This window comes from Chenopodium album, chromosome 7 (genome assembly GCF_948465745.1).
Source record: "Chenopodium album chromosome 7, dcCheAlbu1.1, whole genome shotgun sequence".
Taxonomy (NCBI): domain Eukaryota; kingdom Viridiplantae; phylum Streptophyta; class Magnoliopsida; order Caryophyllales; family Amaranthaceae; genus Chenopodium; species Chenopodium album.
Genome location: NC_137840.1, coordinates 75,532,247 through 75,556,080, shown reverse-complemented (window position 1 = coordinate 75,556,080; position 23,834 = coordinate 75,532,247). Strand labels below are relative to the sequence as shown.

Below are 23,834 nucleotides of genomic sequence, written 5' to 3'. Positions count from 1 at the left end.
AGGACTTAAGGAGTATCACTATAGAGTAACATATATGAAAGGTGTGCACTTCTTATAAAATTGATATCAACCAATGGTATCACTACAGCTTTAGTGATACAGTATCTTTTTCTTATTCACAACAATTTTAGTAACTCAGCTTAAACTTGAATGACAAAACTCAATTTTACAAACTTGGTATCGTTGTGTTGATGAATAAAAGAATAGTTTCTATGAAAAAAAAAAAAATTTGAAGCGAACAATGCAGGGGTCTGTGAGGTCAAAGAATACCATGCACACTATACCAACTTCCATCAGTGTGGCACGTCTTATAAAGGTTTTGGTTGGCATGGACCAGATAGAAGCATATACTGTACTCAGATCATTCACCATTCAAGTGCCTACGATATAAGGCATATTTCATAAGCTCATAGGACGAAACTACAATCCCAACTGAAGGACCAGCACGGGCAACCCGAGGACTAATTCCTGTGAATAGCCCTTTCCAGCCTCCACCCCTGCAATGAGGAAATTAACAAATTTTATTAGCAAAGTTTGAGCTTGCCAATTCTTGTTTAATCATGAAAAAAAAGCAACTTAGTGAGAATCAGGAGCAAAATAAAGTAAATTTGGTACTACTACAGTTTTTAAATAAGGATGTATTCATGACCATTGACGACAGCCAGAATAGAATGTGTATTCTCAGATTTCAGCTCTAGCAGCTACACTACTGGAAGAGCAATATTTCAAGCGCACATTCAAGTTGGTCCCTTCTAGGGGTGTTCGCGGTGCGGTTTGGTGCAGTTTGGATCATAAACCGCACCAAACCGTAAAAGTGCGGTTTGTAATTTTCCAAACCGCACTTTTAGAAAAACCGCACCAAACCACACCGCAAAATGCGGTTTGCTGCGGCGCGGTTTGCGGTTTAACCGTAATATATTAAAATTGTAATTATTCTTTTAAAAACAAAACTTTTATTTTATTTTATAATTATTAGTTTATAATTCGAATATCTAACTCTTTTAATTAATCTTTAATTAACTAATAGTTAAAGATTAGCTCATATAATTTAGTTCTTTTATATAATTTTAATGAAAATATAGTATAAAAATCGCAAACCGCACTTTAGTGCGGTTTGCGGTGCAGTTTGGTCTCAATATTTTTTGAAACCGCACCAAACCGCAAACCGCGGTTTGGTCATTTTTAGAAACCGCACCGCAAATTTCAAACCGCATAATTGCGGTTTGGTGCGGTCTAAACCGCACTCTGTACAGCCCTAGTCCCTTCCAAGGAAAAAGCAAAAATCTTATGAGAAATATCCTTGGATGACAATATCAATTAAATGTCTCTAACCTCGATTTGCTATTTAATGTGATACAGTCAGCCGACATTTTAGGATTCTAATGAAACATTTCAAGATAAAAGAAACGAGAGCTGATACACATACAACCATTGTATGTTATCCCTACATACAACACCATTAGAAATTTGACATATCAACAAAAAATGCGAGAAAATTAGGAGTCAAATATAAATTGAATTTAATGGAACTTGTGCCTATTATTTTAGCCAATAGAAACATGACAAATTAGAATTATATGTAGAGACCACATACAACAATTGTATGTGTAGCATTTAGGAAAAGAAACCCTTTCAAATTACATACTACTTCCGTTAAAAATATCATTTTTCCTCTCTACTTTATGTCAAATCGTTGCAAATAATGTGTAACGGAGGTAGTATTAAAAATAAAATAAATAAAATTTAAAAAAAAAACCCAGATATAATGTGTAATGAAAATATCATCAACAAAATGACCAGACAACCCCTGTATATCTGTCTAACTCATGTAAATTCAGACCATAGTACTATGTAGCTGCATAAGAGCCAATGCTTCTTGCACATATTAGGGTGCAAAACTGATCAAAAAGCAGTCCACATCTCAGCAGACTACAGAGACTACACCAACAGTATAGTTGGCACTCTAGGCAGTTCGAAAATGAAATACAACTCTACTTTTTAAGTATTCAAACCCAAATAGAAATCTTAAAAGCACAGGATAAAGCCTACCTCCATATCTCCATCAATGTACGCCGTGTCGTCATCCTCCTCTGTCTAGCTGGATCTTTCTGTTAAGGCCAAAATGAACACTCATTAGAGCTAAAAACATATACCATTACTACATTGATATTCGGACAACTTTTTTCCATTGCCATCTCATATACCCATGTTTTCCAAACCCATTCCAGATAGTGATTTCCATCTTTTTATGCCAATTTATCTGCTCAGTATCCCCTACTACATACTCCTTTTTTTATTAGCTGCTCCACTTAAAAAATTTTGTACTAAACAAAGGAAAAAACAATTTCTAATAGTACATATTTTCAAATGTAAGCTTTTTGTCATTTTATAATTTATACTTAAGACGATTGAAACATTTAATGGTCAAAGTTGTACATGGATAAATGGCAAGTCAAAGTGAATTTTTTATCACATTTGAGGTAGAAAGTGATTGTAAATCCCAAGATAGACAGTTAATGTAAACCACCTCTATCTGCCTCCGAGTTCTTGCAACATCTAGAGGGCATGTGGCAGCTGCAGCAAGGGCACCAGCAACGAATCCGCCAGCAAAATTTGCACCTAAAACACTCGTTGCATTCATTTCATCACCAGTCAAACTGAGAATTCTTCTTCTGATCTGAAACCATACAAGTAACGCAACCTCAACATCAATTTGAATATGCATCTGTAAAAAAAATGAATAAATCTACTACTTCAAGAGTTAAACTCACAGGTTCAAGTGTTCCCCAACAAATGGCAGAGAAAGGAACATCACGAGCAAGTTGAGCTCCAAGACCCGTCCACAAAACACGATAATTTTTTACTGTAACAAAATACAGATTTCATGAGTGATTCAGGAAGAATTTCCTAACAAAGTGAGAAAGACACCAACAAAATTCTCTAATTGCCCCTATGGATCTCAGACAAAATTGTGGCACAATACCAAGAGTTAATGGTACACATCAAACAAATATGCTGATCAATAACTATTTTTCAGGTCATGAGATTCAAAATTCATTCCACTCTACTAAATTACAAATATATGTAAGTATCACAACACTTACACAAGGGTTTTAACTCATTTTCTAGGCTGTAAAGATGTTTTTTCTTTTTTGAGGGTGAAATGTACTAAAAGGTAAACATGGTATGATTCTATTCTTCTGACAATCTAAATCAACTATTAAATTCAATAAAATTGTCCCAGAACCCTTGTCCACAAAACTGTAAGAGAGTATTAGCCCATCAATGACGAGAAAACATACAGTTTTGCAAATGATTTGCACTTCTGGCAGGGGATACAGCCCCAATCAGAGTTTTCCAAACTCCTGGAGGCTTGACACCAGCTCGAGGATCTATAAATGCCTACAGTTTTAAGAAAGAGAATAAGTACAACATAGCTGGATTAATAATAATAGTAGTACCAAAATTTAATACAGTTAGGTTCCAAATGGAATCACGCATTATTCTAGGACTATATTATGGTTCACAGAAAACATAATTACAACCTGACTACAAACGCCTATGTATAGTACCTTGGGTGCAAAAATATCAAGTATGGGGGAGGCCAAGGCGCAGCTGCTGCCCAAGGCCTTCAGGGAGCTGATGCTGCCGTCACTATTTTACTTATTTAGCCAAGGCACGCATGGCCTAAGTGCTGCTGCTGCCATAGCCAAGGCACATTTAAGCATGGGGGCTAGGTGCTGCTGCCCAAGCGAATGCACACCCATGTCTTAAGGCGAAAAGAGCATAAAACACCACATCCTTAGAATAAACCTATTTTTGGCAATATTGAGAGTAGCATCTTGGCTTGCCTTAGGGCCAAAGCAATGCTAAGCCTAGGAAAGGCAAGGCAAAGCCAAGACAACACAGCCACAACTCAAGGCAACAAGGCCAAGGTCAAGGCATCATAAGACATGATAACGAAGGGTGGACAAAGACATGAATGAGATGGTTAATGGCACCCTGTAGGCCTCCTAGGTCCCTTTGGGATCCTGAGAATAATCTTATCATGTCCAAAAAAATTCTCCGCAAGCCAAATTTGAAGGTTATAATACAGAAAATCTGACCACATTCAAAGAATACCTGGTGTAGAAAACTTAAAAGATGGTAAAGGATGTATCCCAGCCTCCCAGGTTCATATAATGTTGTTTAGAACCATGTATAGTCACTAATCGGCCGCATTGAGACACATGGTGATCATGAGTTAAAGGAGACGTGTGAGTAGACGACTAGATCGACATCTTAATGACAAAGTGAACGGCACCAAGAAATGGCCTCCGAGATGTTGTGGGGTTCATAAAAAGTACACCCATGTTCGAAGATATTGAAAACCACCCAAAACTGCAGGCTACTAATCAAGACTTTAGGATCAATTTCGGAAAATTTACCCAAATTAAAGTGAAAGTGTGAGGTGCCCTAGGATAAGTTGGTTTGGAACCATAAGAGGTTTACCAATAAGTCTATAAAGTCCCAAAAATGACATTAGTTCACAATAATATTCATTATAGTCAAGGGAAGAGATGCTTCGAATCACCAACTTGACATATCAGGGTCCTAAAAACAAGAATCCTCCATCAGGTTATCAATTATATCCAAATTCACTACTTACTGTACCATTATGATTTTATGCATGGATGTATCACATAGGTTATGGAATAAGGGGTAATGTTTTGGTTTGCCTTAGAGCCAAAGTAAACCAATGCAACGCCAAGCAAGGTAACAACGCCAAGGCACGACATTTTAGGATATGATATTGAAGGGTGTCCAAGATATGAATGAGATGGATTTCGGGCACCAAGTAGGCCTCTTAGGGGCCTTTGGGAACCCCTCAAAACACCTCAAAGCATAATCTTGACAGGTTAAAAAAGTTCTCCGGACGCCAAACTTGAAGGCTATAATACACAAAATTAGACCACTTTCGGATATTTCGGGACTAGGTGTTAAAAACTTAAAGGATGGTAGGAGATGCTAACTAGGGTCATATATTATTGTTTGGAACCATATAAAACCACTAATTGGTTACATAAAAGTTTGTTAGTAACCCAACCTGTTATTAACCCAACCTAAACCCGACCCAAAACCGATAAGAGGTATGACCCGGCGTGACCTGACTCAAGCATGACCCAACCCAAACATGACCTGCATAGGTTATGGAATTAATCCGAATTGACCCGACCCGAGTTGACCTGACCCACTCTTACCGACCTAAACCCGACCCGTTTACCCGAATTGACAGCTTTACCCAAAAACTCCAAAATTTCTCAAAAAACGTGGATATTAGCCTTTAATTTTATAATTTTTTAACTTTTTTTCCCCTGGAAATAAAAATTAAATTGCTGAAATGTTTACCATAGTCTCTAATACCCTCAAGGGTGGAACCATCCAATTTGCCTTTAAACGACTAATTTACCACTTTACAACTTGCACCGATTTCATTAACTTAATCCTACCACGAACAATTATGACAACCTATAATGATCATATATGGTTATAAACGACATTATGTGACCCCGAGATGTATCCCCTAAAATCTCACACCTTTTCGACCGCAAGTCCCGAAACCTCCAAAATTTCTAAAAACCGTGGATATTAGCCTTCAATTTTGGAATTTTTGGACTTTTTTTTTACCGGAAATAAAAATTGCCGAAATTTTTACCATGGTCCCTAATATCCTCCGGGAGTCCAATTGGGTGTGTGAAACCATCCAATTTGTTTTTAAACAGTCAATTAACCGGTTTACAACTTGCGCCAATTTCATTAATTCAAGCCTACCACAAACATTTATGACAACATATAATGATCATATATGGTTCCAAATAGCATTTATATGAACCCGAGATGTATTCCCTTAAATATAAAGGCTTTTCGACACTAGACTCCGAAACCTCAAAAATTTCTCAAAAACCGTAGATATTAGCCTTCAATTTTGGAATTTTTTTTCTTTTTTTCGCCCGGAAATAAAAATTGCCGAAATGTTTACCATGGTCCCTAATACTCTCCAGGGGTCCAATTGGGTGGGTGAAACCATCCTATTTGCCTTTCAACAGCCATTTTAATGGTTTACAACTTGCAACGTTTTAATTAACTCAAGGCTACTACGAAGATTTATGGCAACCTATAATGATCATATATGGTTCCAAGCGGCATTATATGACACCGAGATGTATCCCCTAAAATCTCAAAACTTTTTGACACTAGGCCTTGAACATCCCAAATTTCTCAAAGAGTATAGATTTCAATTTCAGAATTTTTTTGACTTTTTTCGTCCGGAAATAGATGTTGGCGAAATGTTTACCATGGTACCTAATACTCTCTGGAAATCCAATTGGGTGATGGAACCATCCAATTTGCATTTAAACGACCAATTTACCGTTTCACAACTTGCACCGATTTCATTAACTCAAGCCTACCACGAACATTAATGACAACAAATTATGATCATATATGATTCCAAACGGCATTATATGACCCCGAGATATATACCCTAGAATTTCAAGACTTCTCGACACCGGGCCCCGAAACCTCCAAAATTTCTCAAAAAGTGTGAATATTAGTCTTCAATTTTGGAATTTTAATTTTTTTCGCCCGAAAATAAAAATTACCGAAATGTTTACCATGGTCCCTAATACCCTCTGAGAGTCCAATTAGGTGGGTGGAACCATCCAATTTGCGTTTAAACGGCCAATTTACTGATTTACAACTTGCACCGATTTCAATAACTCAATCCTACCACGAACATTTATGACAGCCTATAATGATCATATATGGTTCCAAACGATATTATATGACCCCAAGATGAATCCCCTAAAATCTCACGCCCTTTCGACACTAGTCTCGAAATCTCCAAAATATCTAAAAAAATTGTGGATATTAGCCTTCAATTTTGGAATTTTTTGACTTTTTGCCCTGAAATAAAAATTGCCGAAATGTTTACAATGGTCCCTAATATTCTATGGGAGTCCAATTGGGTGTGTGGAACCATCCAATTTTCTTTTAAACGACCAATTTAACAGTTTCCAACTTGAACCGATTTATAGGTTTACAGCGGCCAATTTAACTAAATTTCAACGAACCCGACTTGAACCGAAATTGACCCAAACCCGTTTTAACACGTCAAAACCCAAATTTAACCCAACTTGTTACCAACCTGGCCTTAATTCAACCCGACACATTCCTAACCCGACCCGAATATAACCCAACCTGTTACAAACCCGACCAGAAATTAACCCGACTTGTTATTGACCTGACCCAAAATTAACCAGACTTGTTATTGACCCGACCTGAATTTTACAAGACCTATTATCTACCCGACCAAAAAATTCAACCCGATATGTTACAAACCCGACTTGAATTTAACACAACTTGTTATTGACCGACCTAAATTCAACCCAAATTTATCCTGACCCGATTTTAAATCACCTTAAATGCAATTTAGACCACCTTATTATTGTTGCTCAAAGCATTTTGTCTAGGGAGACCAAGTCGGTCCAAGACAACAAAGGAAAAGAGTATCATCCTCAAATTTAAGAGTTAAATATAGTATACATTTGTTGTATGATCAAATGAGATAATTATCTTCCTAAATTATAGACTATAGTTCTCTAGTATATTGCCATACATAATAAAGTCAAAGGAAATAATTAGCTTGATAAAAATGATAATTATCTATTTATAGTTAGTTGAACCCGAATATGACCTGACTTGCAAATGACCCGACCTAATTGTAACCTGCAAAATATTGACTTGAACATAACCCGACTTGAATCCGAGAATGACCCGACTTGGAAATGACCCAACCTAATTATAACCCGCAAATTATTTACTTGAACCGAGCCCGACTTGAACCCGAGAATGACTTGACTTGAAAATGACCTTACCTGGTTATAACCCGCAAATTATTGACTTGAACCAAATCCGACTCAAACCCGAGAATGACCCGACCTAATTCTAATCTGCAAATTATTGACCTGAGCCGAAACCGACTCGAACCCGAGAATTACCCTAACCCGTGTAACCCGAATTAAACCAACCTATTGTTCACCTGACCCGAATTTAACCCGACCAGTTATTAAACCGATCTAAACCCAACCCAAACTCGATAAGAAGTATTACCCGACTTAAGCATGTCCCAATCAAACCTTACCTGCATAGGATATGGAATTAATCCGAATTGACCCAACCCATTCTTACCGACCCAAACCCGACCCATTTACCCGAATTGACAGCTCTACGGCCCAAACCTCCAAAATTTCTCAAAAAGTATGGATATTAGTCTTCAATTTTAGAATTTTTTGACTTTTTTTCGCCCGAAAATAAAATTTACCGAAATGTTTACCACGGTCCCTAATACACTTTGGGAGTCCAATTAAGTGGGTGGAACCATCCAATTTGCTTTTAAACGGCCAATTTACCGATTTACAACTTACACCGATTTCAATAACTCAATCCTACCACGAACATTTATGACAACATATAATGATCATTTATGCATAAAAAAAGGCATCATATGATCCTGAGATGTATCCCCTAAAAACTCATTTTTTTTTCGACACTGGCCGCAAAACCTTCGAAATTTCTCAAAAAGCATGGATATTAGCCTTTAATTTTGGAATTTTTTTACTTTTTTTCGCTGAGAAATAAAAATTGCCGAAATGTTTACCATGGTCCCTAATACCCTCCGTGAGTCCAATTGGGTGGGTTGAACTATCCAATTTGTCTTTAAACGGCCAATTTACCGATTTACAACTAGCATCAATTTCATTAACTCAATCCTACCACGAACATTTATGAAAACAAATAATGATTACATATGGTTCCAAACAACATTATATGACACCGAGTTGTATCCTCTAAAATTTCATGGCTTTTCGACACCGGGCCTCGAAACTTCCAAACTTTCTTTAAAAAAACGTGGATATTAGCCTTTAATTTTGGAATTTTGAGACTTTATACGCCTGAAAATAATAATTGCCAAAATGTTTACCATGCTCCCTAATATCCTCCAGGATTCCAATTGAGTGGGTGGACCCATCCAATTTGCCTTTAAACGGCCAATTTACCGGTTTACAACTTGCATCGATTTCATTAACCAAAGCCTATCATGAACATCTATGACATCATATAATGATCACATATGGTTCCAAAAAGCATTATATGACCCCAAATGTATTCCTTAAAATTTCAAGGCTTTTCGACACCGATTCTCGAAATCTCCAAAATTTCTCAAAAAACGAGGACTAATGCCTTCAATTATGGAAATTTTTTCGCCCGTAAATAAAAATTGCTGAAATGTTTATCATGGTCCATAATACCCTTCGTGACTCTAATTGGGTGGGTGGAACCATCCAATTTGCCTTTACATAGACCAATTTATCGGTTTACAACTTGCCCCGAATTCATTAACTCAAGCCTACTACAAACATTTATGACAACATATAATAATTATATATGGTTCCAAACGACATTATATGACCACAAGATGTATTTTTTAAAATATCAAGACTTTTCTACACCGGGCCCCGAAACCTCTAAAATTTCTCAAAAAGCATGGATATATTAGCCTTTAATTTTAAAAAAAATTCTCTTTTTTTCGTTCAGAAATAAAAATTGCCGAAATGTTTACCATGGTCCCTAATACCCTCTGGGAGTCCAATTGGGTGGGTAAAACAATCCAATTTGCCTTTAAACAGCCAATTTATCGGTTTACAACTAGCACGGATTTCAATAACTGAAGACTACTACAAACATTTATGACAACATATAATGATTATATATGGTTCTAAACGACATTATATGACCCCGAGATATATTTCCTAAAATATCAAGACTTTTTTGACACAGGGCCCCGAAACCTCCAAAATTTCTCAAAAAACGTGGATATTAGCCTTTAATTTTGAAAATTTTACTTTTTTCACTCTGAAATAAAAATTGCTGAAATAATTACCATGGTCCTTAATATCCTCCGGGAGTCCTATTGGGTGGATGGAACCAACCAACTTGTCTTTAAACAACCAATTTACCGGTTTACAACTTGCATTGATTTCATTAATTCAAACCTACCACGAACATTTATGACAACAAATAATGATCATATATGGTGCCAAAACCTTCAAAATTTCTCAAAAAACGTGGATATTAGCCTTCAATTTTGGAAATTTTCGACTTTTTTTCGCCCGTAAATAAAAATTGCCGAAATGATTACCATGGTCCCTAATATCCTCTGGGAGTCTAATAGGGTGTGTGGAACCATCCAATTTGCTTTTTAACAGCCAATTTACCGGTTTACAACTAGCACCGATTTACCGGTTTACAACGGCCAATTTAATTAACTTGCACCGAACTCGACTTGAACTGAAATTGACCCTAACCCGTCAAAACCCAAATTTAACCCGACTTTTACTAACTTGCCTGAATTCAACCCGACCCGTTCCTAATCGACCCGACTTTAACCCAATCTGTTACAAACCCGACCTGAAATCAACCCGACTTGTTATTTACCATACCCAAATTCAACCCGACTTGTTATTAACCCGACCCGAATTTTACCAGATCTTTTACTTACCCGACCAAAAAATTCAACCCGGTCTGTTACTAAACCGACTCGAAATTAACACGATTTGTTATTGACCGACCTAAATTCAACCCAAATTGTTCCTAACCCGATTTCAAATCACCTTAAATGCAATTTAGAGCACCTTATTATTGTTGATCAGCATTTTGTCTAGGAAGACCAAGTCGGTCAAGGCTAGCAAAAGAAAGGAGCATCATCCTCAAATTTAACTCAAATTTAAAAGTTAAATATAATACATATTTGTTGTATGGTCAAAGGAGATAATTATCTTCCTAAATTATAGACTATAGTTTTCTAGTATATTGTCATATATATTATAGTAAAAGGAAATAATTAGCTTGATAAAAATGATAATTATTTATTTATAGTTAGTTGAACCCGTATATGACCAGACTTGGAAATGACCCGACCTGATTGTAACCTGCAAATTATTGACTTGAACATAACCCGACTTGAATCTGAGAATGACCCGACTTGAAAATGACCCAACCTGATTATAACCCGCAAATTATTGACTTGAACCGAACTCGACTTGAACCTGAGAATGACCCGACCTGATTATAACCCGCAAATTATTGACTTGAATCGAACCCGATTCAAACCTGAGAGTGACCCAAACTGATTCTAACCCGCAAATTATTGACTTAAACCGAACATGACTCGAATCCGAGAATTACCCTTACCCATTTTAACCCGTGAAAACCCGAATTAAGCCCGATCTATTGTTCACTAGACCCAAATGTAACCCGACCTGTTATTAACCCGACCTAATTCCAACCTAAACCCGATAAGAAGTATGACCCGACGTGACCCAACTCAAGCATGACTCAACCCAAAGCCGACCCGCATAGGTTATGGAATTAATCCAAATTGACCCGACCCGAGTTGACCTGACCCACTCTTACCCGACCCGTTTACCCGAATTGACAGCTCTAATTATATCTGTATTACTTATAAAGTCCCAATAATAAGTTAAGTTCAACTATGCGGCTATTTTGAAATTATGTTATACTGATAGTCAAAAGCTGGCCGAGATGGTTCCGAATTTCCAATCACCAATTTGGCACCCCGAGATCCTATTAAGGTGACGAGAATCTTTCATTGGGTTATTAATTATACCTAAATCCAGCAATTGCAATAGCATATTACCATACCATTATGATGTTAATACATGCATGTACTACATAGCTTGTTTACATCATACTATACATTTGTGTACTATACTATCCTATATAGGTGATGTGTTTGTTACTCAACACCAATTAATGTTAATTTTGGTTAGTTGTTTACAATTGTACACAATGAAGTCAATGAAGCCTATTTTGATGAAAAAGTTTCCATAACAATGGGATATCATATCATGTTGGCAACAAATATCAACACATTTGCAATTGTACATCAACAATAAGAGGCTTCAAAGAAAAAGAAAAGCCACTAAGGCATATCATAGAGACACTAAAGATGCATGTTTTTTAACTCCCATTCATAATATCATACTGCAACAACTTTCCAAACTTCATTTTGTGAAAGGTATCAGAAGATACCAAGGACAAAAAAAATGATACCTGCATACGTGTTCGTGCCAGTTCTATGGGGTAACAAGTAATACATGCCAGCGTACGAGCAGCAGATCCAGCTACTAAAGGAGAATATGGACTCAAACTGGAAGCATACTGCTCCGTAAGCTCCTCAAGAAAATTCCTCAGCATGTCATAACAAGGTAAGTAAATTCCCACCTACAATTCAAAAAAAAAAAATTAATAATAATTTATTTCAGATGGAAATACACCTAGGCCTTGCAGACAGAAAATACTTACAGTGGGAATGGCCAGTGCTAAGCTAGCATTTGTACCTCTCCACAATCTAGAAAATCCTTCCTGCACAATCATCCCTGTAAGGGCTCAATAATTATTAGCAAGATTCAACAGCCAAATAAGGAAAGGTAGGAATAGAAGAGGGGGCATGTCATGAAAAGCGAAACGTACTACTAGTATTTAATTTCCTAACATATCCACTAAGAAGCCCAACAAATAGTTACTGCATTAGTTAACAATAGTCAGCAGATCACGAATAAAATCTGACGATTATGACATGTAAATCAGTAAATCCCACTATTAAAAACATATGTAATTCGCACTCAAAAAAGGTACGCTGCAGCCATCAAGACTCAAAAGGCAGCATGTTGGTAACAAAATACTTGTTCCACTAAGAGGGGGAAAATCCTAAGACAGAGACAAATAAGAAAAATATTTGCATCTGTTTAGGTAAATACCTCACCCCTACCAATCACAAGAACCTTCACCTAGACATATAAAATTTTAAACCTTCACCTAGACATTTCGTTTACCAACACATGAGCAAGTCATCCAAAAACATCTGTTTGCTGACCTGGCGTGTGACTTTGAAGAAAACATCATAAGTTCCTTTATATCGTGAACATTCACGAGCGCATGTTGATCCATCAGCACGAGTTATATCATTGTGTGGCTGTGAAGATCTGGGGTTTTGAAGCATCTGGGACAACAATTTAAATACCTGGATTAGTCAGAAGATCAAGTCCAAAGGCAACCACAAGACACAAATATGCAAGAACTCTAAATAAGAGGTCTTTCATCCCCAATAAGAGGGCTAGCAAACAGGCTTTGGACAGGATAGGACCAGCCAAAATAAGTTTACATCAATCCTTGTCTCTAAATTTAAATCAATCCTCGTATATAAGTATGCCATTAATTAGAGCATACTGACTTTGTCAAAAAGCTAAATGAACCAACCATGCTATAAATTATCCTAAACACTTAAATACAATCCTCTTATGTCGATGAATAAGTCTTTAGCATCAGAATACATATAATTGAAAATATACAACTGCTCTTAGAATTGATTAGAGATAAGGACATCTTACTTCTCTAGTATAAATTTTGTGTTTTAAGCTTAATGCCTACCTCAAAAATGTATAAGCTCAATAAGTGAAACATATAACAGCAACTGGGTCACCAAATATCTTATTAATGAACTGGAAGTTTGGCGATTCAAAGATACACAAAATTAAATCATAATAAAAATCATACAAGCTGGAGAGGAAGGAAATTTAGCTCTGTCGATAAATTCCTAGCTACTAGTCATTTTTGTTCATAGTGAGGCAAGTGTAATGTAAGGTTGTATTTAATAGTGTCAATTCATAACAAAATCTGCCATACTATTTCTAATAAAGGAAGAAAAAAAATATATATACCGTATTTGTTTCAGAACATGCTGGATCACATTGATTTTGATAAGGGACACCAGCAGCCTGTGCTTGTAACCTTGTCTGCATATATAGACAATTAGACATTAATAAAAAGCATTATAACATTGTTGTGAAGAACATCATAGTTGATAGTATCCACTGACATGCAAAACATGACATTGCTGAGAAGTTTGATAGCTGAAGTTATTAATTCCTAACAGAGATGTGAGAAATAAGAGACAGGAATACTAAACAAAGTTTCTCAGTCAACTAATCAAAACCAATGTTAGGTTTCTCACTACCTATAACAAGCAATATGGACTATGCATATGACCTACATAACAAAATGCTTAAGGCCAAATAACAGGTTGCTAAAGATTGTAATAAAAAGAGAAGGAAAGCATAAAACACTAAACAGAGATTATATAGTACATCAGTTAACGCCGTCCAGTCCCTACTTACATAGTCTAACATTCATGATAGTAGGTATGAACGAAGGAGGAGACCTTGTGAGGATGCATTAACTTCAGTACAAAGCTTCAATAATCCCAACGAGACCTTGTGCGGATGCATTAACTTCGGCACTAAACTTAAGTAAGTCCACTGAGACTTTCAACTTGCAAAACACACATATACACCTCAAAAATCCTAGCATAGAAACCTAGTTGATAACAAGAAATGCGGATTAATGCAGCATTGCTGCATTGGCTAAGGAACAATCAACCACATAAACTGTCAAGTTTATCACTAAAAATAATCTTCATTACCTAATCACAATTCACAACTCTACCGACGACTAACTAAACAACTTCAATTCTAGCTGAAATAATTATTAATTTATAATGTTGAATGTATAATCGAGTTTGAACAAATTTCAGCATGATCGAACAAACAAATTGCGGAAGTATCGCCTTAGTTTATACAGTAAACTAATAATTACGAACACATAATCAACAAATTTCAAATACATTGTTAAAATCGGCAATTTGATGCTCAAAATACAAAATAATCTAACCTAATCGGGAAAATAATCAAGAAAATCGAAACATTAGCTCAATTAAGAAAATTAAATTACAATGCACAAAATTAAAAAGCAACAATAAGAGAAATAGAGGAAAACCTTGGCAACGTCAAGAGGATTAACGATAAGAGCGGAAATGACGGCGGCAGAAGCGGCGGAAATCGCACGCTCACCAAAACCTAAATTGAAATCAGCTAGGGTTTTGATTCTGGAATCTTCATCATTTCCTAACCCTAACATCGATTTATCAACATTTTCGTCAAATTCAACCCTATTCGTCGCCGCAACAGCACCTAATCGTGTTGGTAGAGTGTTCCTCGCACCTCCCATTGAAAAATTCGATGAAATTCTGAATTAATTTGGTGATTTTGAAGTGTTGATTAATTGAAATTAGTAATCTGGAAATTTAAAGTTGAAGTAGAAATTTCTGGAAATGGAAAAGAGGAAGAAGATGAGAGAGAATTGTAGGAGAGAGAATGGTGGCGTGTAAGGAAGGGCGCCAAAGAATTAAAGCGGGAATTTGATTCAGCGTGAAAGAGAAGAAATCGAAGAGGTTGACATATTGACGTGTTCGCATGGTCATTGCATGCGTAGGCGGTTTAGGAGGATGGAATGTGTCGCCTTTTGCCACCCAAAATTGTCTAGAATCATCGTCACTACTCACTAGGCACAATATTATGTCACTCATTTTTAAATTGGATGACTCCATTATTAATATCAAAGGCTCAACCTCATCACATAAAACGCAAATACTTCGTTCACTCCTTTTACCCATCCTTTGATGCTAACGAATATAGCTATGATTAAACCCGCCCTCGAGAGGTAAAAACTAGATACGGAATAGTGGTTAGACATACTTAAAATTATTAAGTTGGCGCCTTTGGGAGTTTGGGGGCATTTGTAGTTGTTAGTTTAATGCGGAGTATATTATTGTTTTATATTTACTTTTATTTTAGGTTAAAATCCCATGCAATGCACAGTGGTTAAATATTTTTAACAATGTTTTTACAAAATATAAAGTATATAAAATATAATTAAAAATATTTTATTTTGATATGTATCGAATATGATTAGTGATCCAAAATCGAACCATGATAATTCAAAAGTGGGGTTGAGATAAGCTTGAGTATGTGTTGGCTAAGTCATGAGTCAATTGAATTTGGGTTAGGTTGGGTGGTTCATGGGTTAGAATTTTTTCTTTCCCTCTAAATTAGATGCGTATTTGGAAAAATGTAAAGAGATTTATAGACTTACATTTAAACTCACAACACAGTTGTCTTGAAAGTAATACTACGTAATAAATTGGCTACTATTATTAGCCATGGATTAATAATATAATGAAAGTTACAATTGATTAGAATGATATAGTAAACTAATTACTTTATACTTTTTATCATATGTACAAATTAATTAGAATATCAAACTAATTACAATAATAGAATGATAGTTACTATTGAGTTGAGCTTAATTAAAACCTCATATTTATCCCACTCACCCAACTTGAAAACCCATATTCAAAAATTGACCAACTTGAGGGGGTCCCTGTAGTAATGAACCAATAGGGTGAAAGATCTAAATTCTTAACAAGATGCAACAGTGAGAAGTTACTTTCATTAACTATTGATGATGTGGTACTAATTCATAAAGATAGCATTAGTCACCGAAAAAAGAGACAAAACAAAGTAGTTAATTACCTCTGACAAAGTCATCCGCAAGTTGAATATTCACAAATGCAAATGGTGCCCAGTATTTTGATAATTCTCCGCCAAAGAAAATTACAATGGTGTAGGCCCACGGGCCCACCATTCAGTGGGCCTCTACCATTAGCTGTCAAAGAACAGCCCCAAGAATCAAGCCCAAGATTATGCTCGCAGCTTTTGGGCCCATTACCCGCCACCAAAATTTTCCTTTTTATTTTTTAACTAATTTTATTTGAATTAAACTCCAAAATAAAGTGATTGGTCCCAGGAGCGTGCTTATGTGATTCTGTGAATATGCAGCAGCAGTCAGCAGCAACTTATGGATTACTCCAGAACCCAAAACGCAGCGTACTGTATTACTGCCTTTATTTTTACTGTTTTTAGTATTACTGTTCATAATTAAAATAATTAAGTGTTGTTAATTTTTTTGTTTGTAATTAAAAATTAGGGAAAGAAACAAAGATTAGAGAAGGAAGAAGAAGATTTAGGAGGACAGCCGACAAAAAGCGACAAAAAAAAGATTGCAGTGCCTAATCATAAGTTTGTTATCAAGGACCAGAATTCTCCTCCGTGCACTTTTTTTGGTTAAAATTTGCTGACTAGGACATACAATCCTACTCCATTCCATTCCATGCTAATTTTTATTGTACAAGTACTCACTTTGGTTTTTTTTTTTTTTTTTCCTTGCCACTTGTCTTAGAGAGTATTTAAAGATTTTTCAATGTTATTAATAGTCGGTTTAACTCAACGTGTTTACATATACATTGACACTAGGCTAATACATGTGTGTGAATTTTGATCAATGAGAATATAGCTCTTCCATGATCAAAGCCATTACCTTGTTATTAGATGCAAATTGTTATATATTTGCATACAATAATATGAACCTTGCACGGTTGCACCATCATTAACTTATGGATTGGCAGAGCATGCAACTATGCAAGGGTAATAGTCATGTACATGAGATCTAATGGCCTCTTTTCTATCTTGTAAAACATTGGTACGTAATTTTAACGTATAAACACTTACAAGATACAACACCCACAACAAATCTCGATAACAATTACATGATTAGCCCTTCAATGACAAGTATTAATGTCGAAATTACACCTGGTACAGTGGTCCAAAAAGTGCATAATTGCTCTCGTAAATCTTACAACTCAAATCTCATGACAGCCAACGTGTTGCCAAGAACACATTTTGTGCATTTCACAAGAGAAAGAACCGAGAGAACAACATGTGCTCAAAGTTTTAATTAAATTAATCAGGACAATGAGCTATCCCAATCAAAGAATCCTAACCACTTGAAAGAGATTGGATTTACAAGGAGAAGATTTAACCAACATAGCAATGCAAAGTACCTGACTAGTTGCTACCCAATACGGATTATGCAATTAAATTTCATTAAATTAGATTGGTTTGTATATAAAAACTAAATAATATTGCATGCATCCATAATAATTACAAATACATAAAACCAAAAAAGAGATACAATTTGTTAAAAAGAGACGAGAATTTAGAGAGGACCACCCCAAAGATTATAAGGTGGAGCCTGCTATGATTATTCATTAATCTTTGTAGGGTTTATAGGAGAAATTTTAAGGCCAAAAAATTCTGAACAAAATTATAAAAGCTCATATGTAGATAAAGAGCATTACAACTTGCTAGTGGAGATCTAATTTGCCACCCCATTCTCAACAGTAACTAGACATTGTGCTCCCCCTTTTTGTGTTTTAGTATTTGACCAAAAGGTTTATTTTTAGAAATGCTAGTCTTGTTTTTGTTCGAGTTTATTTAGCTAATCTTGCATTAAATTAGCATACAATAAAACTGATCCATGGATAATTTTTAGAAAATGTTTATAGGTTGGTTTTTTTTGTATATGTTTAGAGGTAATGTATGTGCTTTTGACTTTTACGAAGTATTATTATTAAAGTTGAGGGGAAGGTAATCACACCCCAGCCACATCAATTTTCTTTAGCTTAATTTCAGTTCAGTTCAGTTCCTAATTTCCTTCGCTCATAAACAATTCATTTTAGCTTTATTCAGTTTCTAATATCCTTCTCTCATGAACAATTCATTTCATCTCTATTCAGTTAAGTTAAGTTGTTTTCAGTAACTCAAAACAGATCCTAAATATCTAGTTTGTGATTTTTCAAATGAACTGATGTGGTTGGGGTGTGAATGTGTGATTACCTTCCCCTCAACTTTCAAGTACATACCATAGACCCATAAGCTGCATTATTGTTGGATATACCTACTAGGCAACTAAAATGAATATCACAAAGTATTGAACATTGTTTAGTATACTGGTTGATATGACCTTAAAGATGATCAAAACACCAAAATCTTATTGAACATTAACCAGGGTGACATCCTCTCTAAAAATGATTAGCTTTAATCAATTCAGTTGAGAGTAACTTAATTTGATATAACGGCTATACCTAAATTATTTTTGTAATGTCAAAATGGACCAACACATTACTCGTTTACATTATTCCAAATACCAGTAGTAACTACATATATTTGAGGTAGTGATAGTATATTTTTCATTTAAATTAGCATGCATGGAGAATAGTATAAGGGTATGTTTTGAATTACCGAACTGAATTGAACTAAACTAAACTAAACTAAACTGAGCTGAGCTGAGCTGAACTGAATTGTTTATGAGAAAAGGAAAATAAAAACTGAATTGAACTAAAATTAAGCTAAAGAGAACAAAATCTAAATAGCATGTTAAAAACAAAATCTAAATAGCATGTTAAAAACAAAATCTACTTGTAAAGTGTAGCTAATAAAAACATCAATCAACTCGTAAAAATTTAGCAAATCTCTAGTAACTTTAAGTAATTATGACCTAATTTGAATGTTAGATTCTTTGAAACAAGAATTTGCGTGATTAAAAAGCTAGGTAGCTTGAGTAGCAAGGTGATGGGTTAAAACAGTTGAGCTCAGTAAGATATGAAAAAAAGCAGCCATCATGTCTAGGATTTTCTGGAAAAAGAATACCCTACATACTCTAGGCTACAAAATATTTACCACAACACAGTCAAAAAAATAAAATTAAGTACTGTACTAAGAAAACCTGCTTCTGAGCTTCATCCCCTGCTCTCACATCACCAATTCCAAGGTAAAAATTTCCTGATTGTTGCTTAGTTTTCAATAGCTGTTACTTGTAGGTTTCCACAGAAAGTAGGGTACAGTACAGTATAACCAGACAAGTAGATAGATAGATATATGCAGCAGTTTGTGAGGTTAAAAATTAATTATTTTTTTACTGTGTTACTGTGCTGTAAAAAATGGTCAAAGACAGTGGCTGAAAACAGTTAATATGCTTTCCTTGTTACAAGTAGTTGAGTGGTGAGGTGAGCTCTACTACCAAAGTTTGCACCAGAAGAAAAAACACCAAAACCACAGAAAAAGGAAGGGCATGCAAGTTGCAACACATTGGCCAATATCACACCTTTGTTCACAGGTTTACACTAACACCACTGTTTCCAACTCTTTTTTCAATTTTCAAACATCATCATCAGTACCATTTTAAGCATTTTGTTTATTTTTAAAGAAAATACGGAGTACAAATATAAAAATTCATCTACTTTATTTATTGTTGCTTGCCTGCCAAGGAGTATTTATTTCTAGTAAGTTGAGGGAGGGTAGATGATTAACTTGTCAAACATATATTCCATTCTTTAAGATTTGAGATAAATCTTTGAACAATATTTAGAAATCAAAATATTATGTACATTGTTGGCAATTCTATTTGGTGATATGAGTAATCTAAGGTTTAATTGGTGTTGTTAGGTTTGTTCATGAACTTAATGTAAAATGCGGAAGTGAGGACCAAGTAAGAGAGATACAATATACCCTGTATTATAGAGATGATTTTCTTTAAAAAAAGAACACGTTAGTTACAAAATCACAATGTGCATATGGCTTTATTCCAAGTGGGAGCAATTAGAACCAAATGTTGTTCTAATCAAAACTGTATATAAACCATAATTTAGTATTTTGTATTTTATTTAATGATTAGTATTGCGTATTTCAATCCAAGTGGGAGCAACATATGTTTAAACGTTTTTTTTTTTTTTTTTTTTTTCTTATTCATGAATCAATTAGCTATAGTTTTCTTTGCACATAGCACATTCCATTGTTACATTATTTTTTTTTTTTTTCAAATTGTTTGTCCAACCAAACATACATATATATCCATAATATTTTAAATTTTATTTAAATCTATCGTAAAAAAAAAGTCAAAGTAACTTAAGTAAATAGTGACAAAAGTTAAATCTTGCCAAACCGTCAACTAAAAATGCAACGAAAATAAACTCCATATCAAAATGAACACCAAAAAAAACTTCCAAAAGTACAAACTCGAATCCAATAATATTCACCACTTAATTAGCATAATTAGCATATACTCCGTAATAATTTATACTCCGTAATAATCTTAAATTATTAGTACTAGCTTAAATTTATGCACACTTAGAAAACTAGGGACTTAGGGAGATAGGTAGTGATCATTAATATTAGTACTACAATTAATTATAATAACAAATATAATTTAGATAATTAGCTTCCTTTCTTTCTTAATAAACTAATTAGCTTAGGGAAAAACTTTGAACAAAATCCCTTATAATAATTAATTAATTAATAGAAGAAACTCCGACCCCAAAAATCGTTGACTGAATCAACGAGCAGCTTGCACACTCACAACAGATAATCATCAACTTCACATTTGAGGAAATCTGGACCGTCAAGATCAAAATCGCCGGAAAAATCCTCGAGATCACCATGATCAAACGACGTATAATCAGGAACAACATTACAATCATCAAGTATGGTTTTAGGCGCGTCATCATAACTAAACAATCCATTCAAAAACCATGATATATCCAACTCCATCTCACTTTCATTTACCGGTAAACTCATAACCTGATCTTCCGGTTTCCGGTCACCAATAAAATCGCAACTACTACTGCTAGTACTAGTTGGGGTGGTAGTACTACTACTACCCGTGGCCCCACCTCCGATTTCTATCATTTTTCCATTTTCTCTCTCCTCCACGTCATCCCCTCCTTGATGACACCGCAAAACAGAGGTCGGCGAACACAGCCTCTGACCCACCTCATCCTCCTCCTCCTCGAACTCATCGGAAAGTGACGTCACGCCGCTTTCCGGCAACGGTGGTCGGTGAAAGTTGGTCTGAGCGAGGGGACCACGTAGTCGGAGAGCAGCTTTGTCGTAGATCACGGCAGCTTCTTCGGCGGTATCAAATGTTCCGAGCCAAACCCTTGCACGTTTCACCGGATCTCGAATCTCCGCCGCGTATCTCCCCCAAGGACGTTGCCGGACTCCCCGATATTTCCGGGTATTCTCGTTTTGAACCCGCTTACCAGATTTCCTCTGTTTTCTGGGCTGCGGTTGGGCTTGTGCTTGGGCCACCGGCTGGGCCGGGATTTCAGGCCGGGTTATTTGGAATCGGATCTCGGAAACATGCTTTACAACACGGGTACGACAAGTGGGGCCGTCTTCTTCGTCACCGGAGGAGTCAGTAGCATCGTCATCTCTTACTGAAATTTTGACGATTTTAGGGGAAGGAGAAGGAGAAGATAAATGGAGAAGCTTGGTAGTGACACTTCGGTGTTCAGAGTATTTCACCGATCTCATTATTTAAGGAAGTTTTATAGATTTGTTCACGTGAATGAATTAAGAAAAGAAATGGAAGATGAAAAAGGGGTTAATTGAGTAATTAGCAGAAACGATAAACCCTGAAAAATTGGGGTTTTAGAAAAAAAAAGGGGAGATTTGATTTTTTTGATTTGATAAAAAGAGGAGAGAGTGAAGTGAGTAGAAGAAGTAAATTAGGTGGAGAGGAGGAGAAAAACAGGGGAAGAGAGCCTTTATAGGAATTAAGAAGTCAGCATTTTTGTAAATTGCCTACACGTGACATATGTTTCAAGGAGTATGTTTCAAAAATTTTAAGTATTTTTTTCAAATAAAATTTGGGTGTCAAGTTTTATGTTTCAAAGATTTCTATTATTATTATTATTATTATTATTATTATTATTATTATTTTATTTTTGGTAAAAAAAATACTACATAAAAATTTGGGTGCCAAGTATAATTTTCAATATATATATATATATATTTTTAATGTATTTTGTTCAATCTTTAGAATTTACGGAGTACAATGCTTGAACAACTCTAGTTTAGACTACGGTCTATTTTCTATGAATTATTTTTGGTACTAAATATTTTGATAATATATAATTACATTAGATCTTGTCAAAATTAAATCAATATAAACTTATTTTTAAAACGATAATTATAGAAAAGATCTAATGATATAAGATTGTATTGTTGCAATTGTATTAAACATTACCATATAAAAAGAATCAATGAAATATTTTTTACATAACTATCTTTTTGGTTTTTTTGGTAATCCATTGCATTAACATAATACTCCTTGTTTTTTTTTTTTTTTTGTTCTAATTTTTTTTTAGCAAACTCTCTTATTAGTCATTACAGCTATCTTCTTTGAAGTCTTATTGAATCAATTTGAGCATGAATGATAAGAGTCATAAGACATTAATATCATAAGCGATTAATTGTTGATAAATTACTAATACAAAGGTATATATTTGTGCTTTTTTATCTTCCACTAATAAATTATAAGTGAATATGTATTATTTTATCTATTTATCACTTTGCAAGTTTGTATCAATAGTCTTATTGAATCAATTTGAGCATGGGCGATAAGGCATTATCACAACTTCACAAGCGATTAATTGTTGATAAATTACTGATACAAAGTTATATATTTGTGCTTTTTTATCTTCCACTAATAAACTATAAGTGAATATTCCCTTTTCATATTATTTTATCTATTTATCACTTGCAAGTTTGCATCAATGCTATGTATAATCTTATTTTATACATAAATTACAAATAATTTTTTTTTAACTGTATTCTAAAAATAAAGATTTACGTTAAAATTGAAATCAAAAGAAATAGAAAAAATCATGCCTTTTTGTTGTTGTTGTTTATGGTAAATCATGCATGTACATTCTTTTAAAAAAAAAATCAAAATCATGCATGTATAACATGTAAAAAAAGTTAATTCATGTATTAAATTAAATGCTTAATTTAACGTAGTGAAAAAAATGTTATGATCGTCATAACGGAGCAAACTATCTTGTATTCTTTTGAAATCTCACAAATTTGCCTTTGCATTGTAAGTATAGCATTGCAATATGAAAGAATGACTTCGACATT

The 23,834-nt window shown here is 34.9% G+C and overlaps 2 protein-coding genes across 3 annotated transcripts; both read right to left on the bottom strand.

Annotated features, from left to right (window-relative positions):
• Positions 1-31: 31 nt before the first annotated feature.
• Positions 32-15,412, bottom strand: LOC145639632 (mitochondrial carrier protein MTM1-like). 2 transcript variants are annotated; one of them, XM_081690919.1, is made up of 10 exons: positions 14,956-15,412; positions 13,842-13,916; positions 12,998-13,123; positions 12,427-12,486; positions 12,175-12,345; positions 3,303-3,402; positions 2,772-2,863; positions 2,528-2,677; positions 2,050-2,108; positions 32-497 (listed from the first exon to the last, which is right to left on the bottom strand). In XM_081690919.1, the coding sequence occupies exons 1-10, from the start codon at positions 15,184-15,186 to the stop codon at positions 362-364; spliced, it is 1,200 nt and encodes a 399-aa protein (XP_081547045.1). In that variant the 5' UTR covers positions 15,187-15,412; the 3' UTR covers positions 32-361. The 2 variants fall into 2 exon arrangements, with proteins under 2 accessions (XP_081547045.1, XP_081547046.1); XM_081690920.1 differs by lacking the exon at positions 14,956-15,412 and adding an exon at positions 14,298-14,435.
• A 5,707-nt stretch (positions 15,413-21,119) lies between these two features.
• LOC145638600 (pathogenesis-related genes transcriptional activator PTI6-like) lies at positions 21,120-22,440 on the bottom strand. Its single transcript, XM_081689588.1, has one exon. It carries the CDS (start codon positions 22,224-22,226, stop codon positions 21,267-21,269), a length of 960 nt encoding a protein of 319 aa, XP_081545714.1. The 5' UTR covers positions 22,227-22,440; the 3' UTR covers positions 21,120-21,266.
• Positions 22,441-23,834: the final 1,394 nt, after the last annotated feature.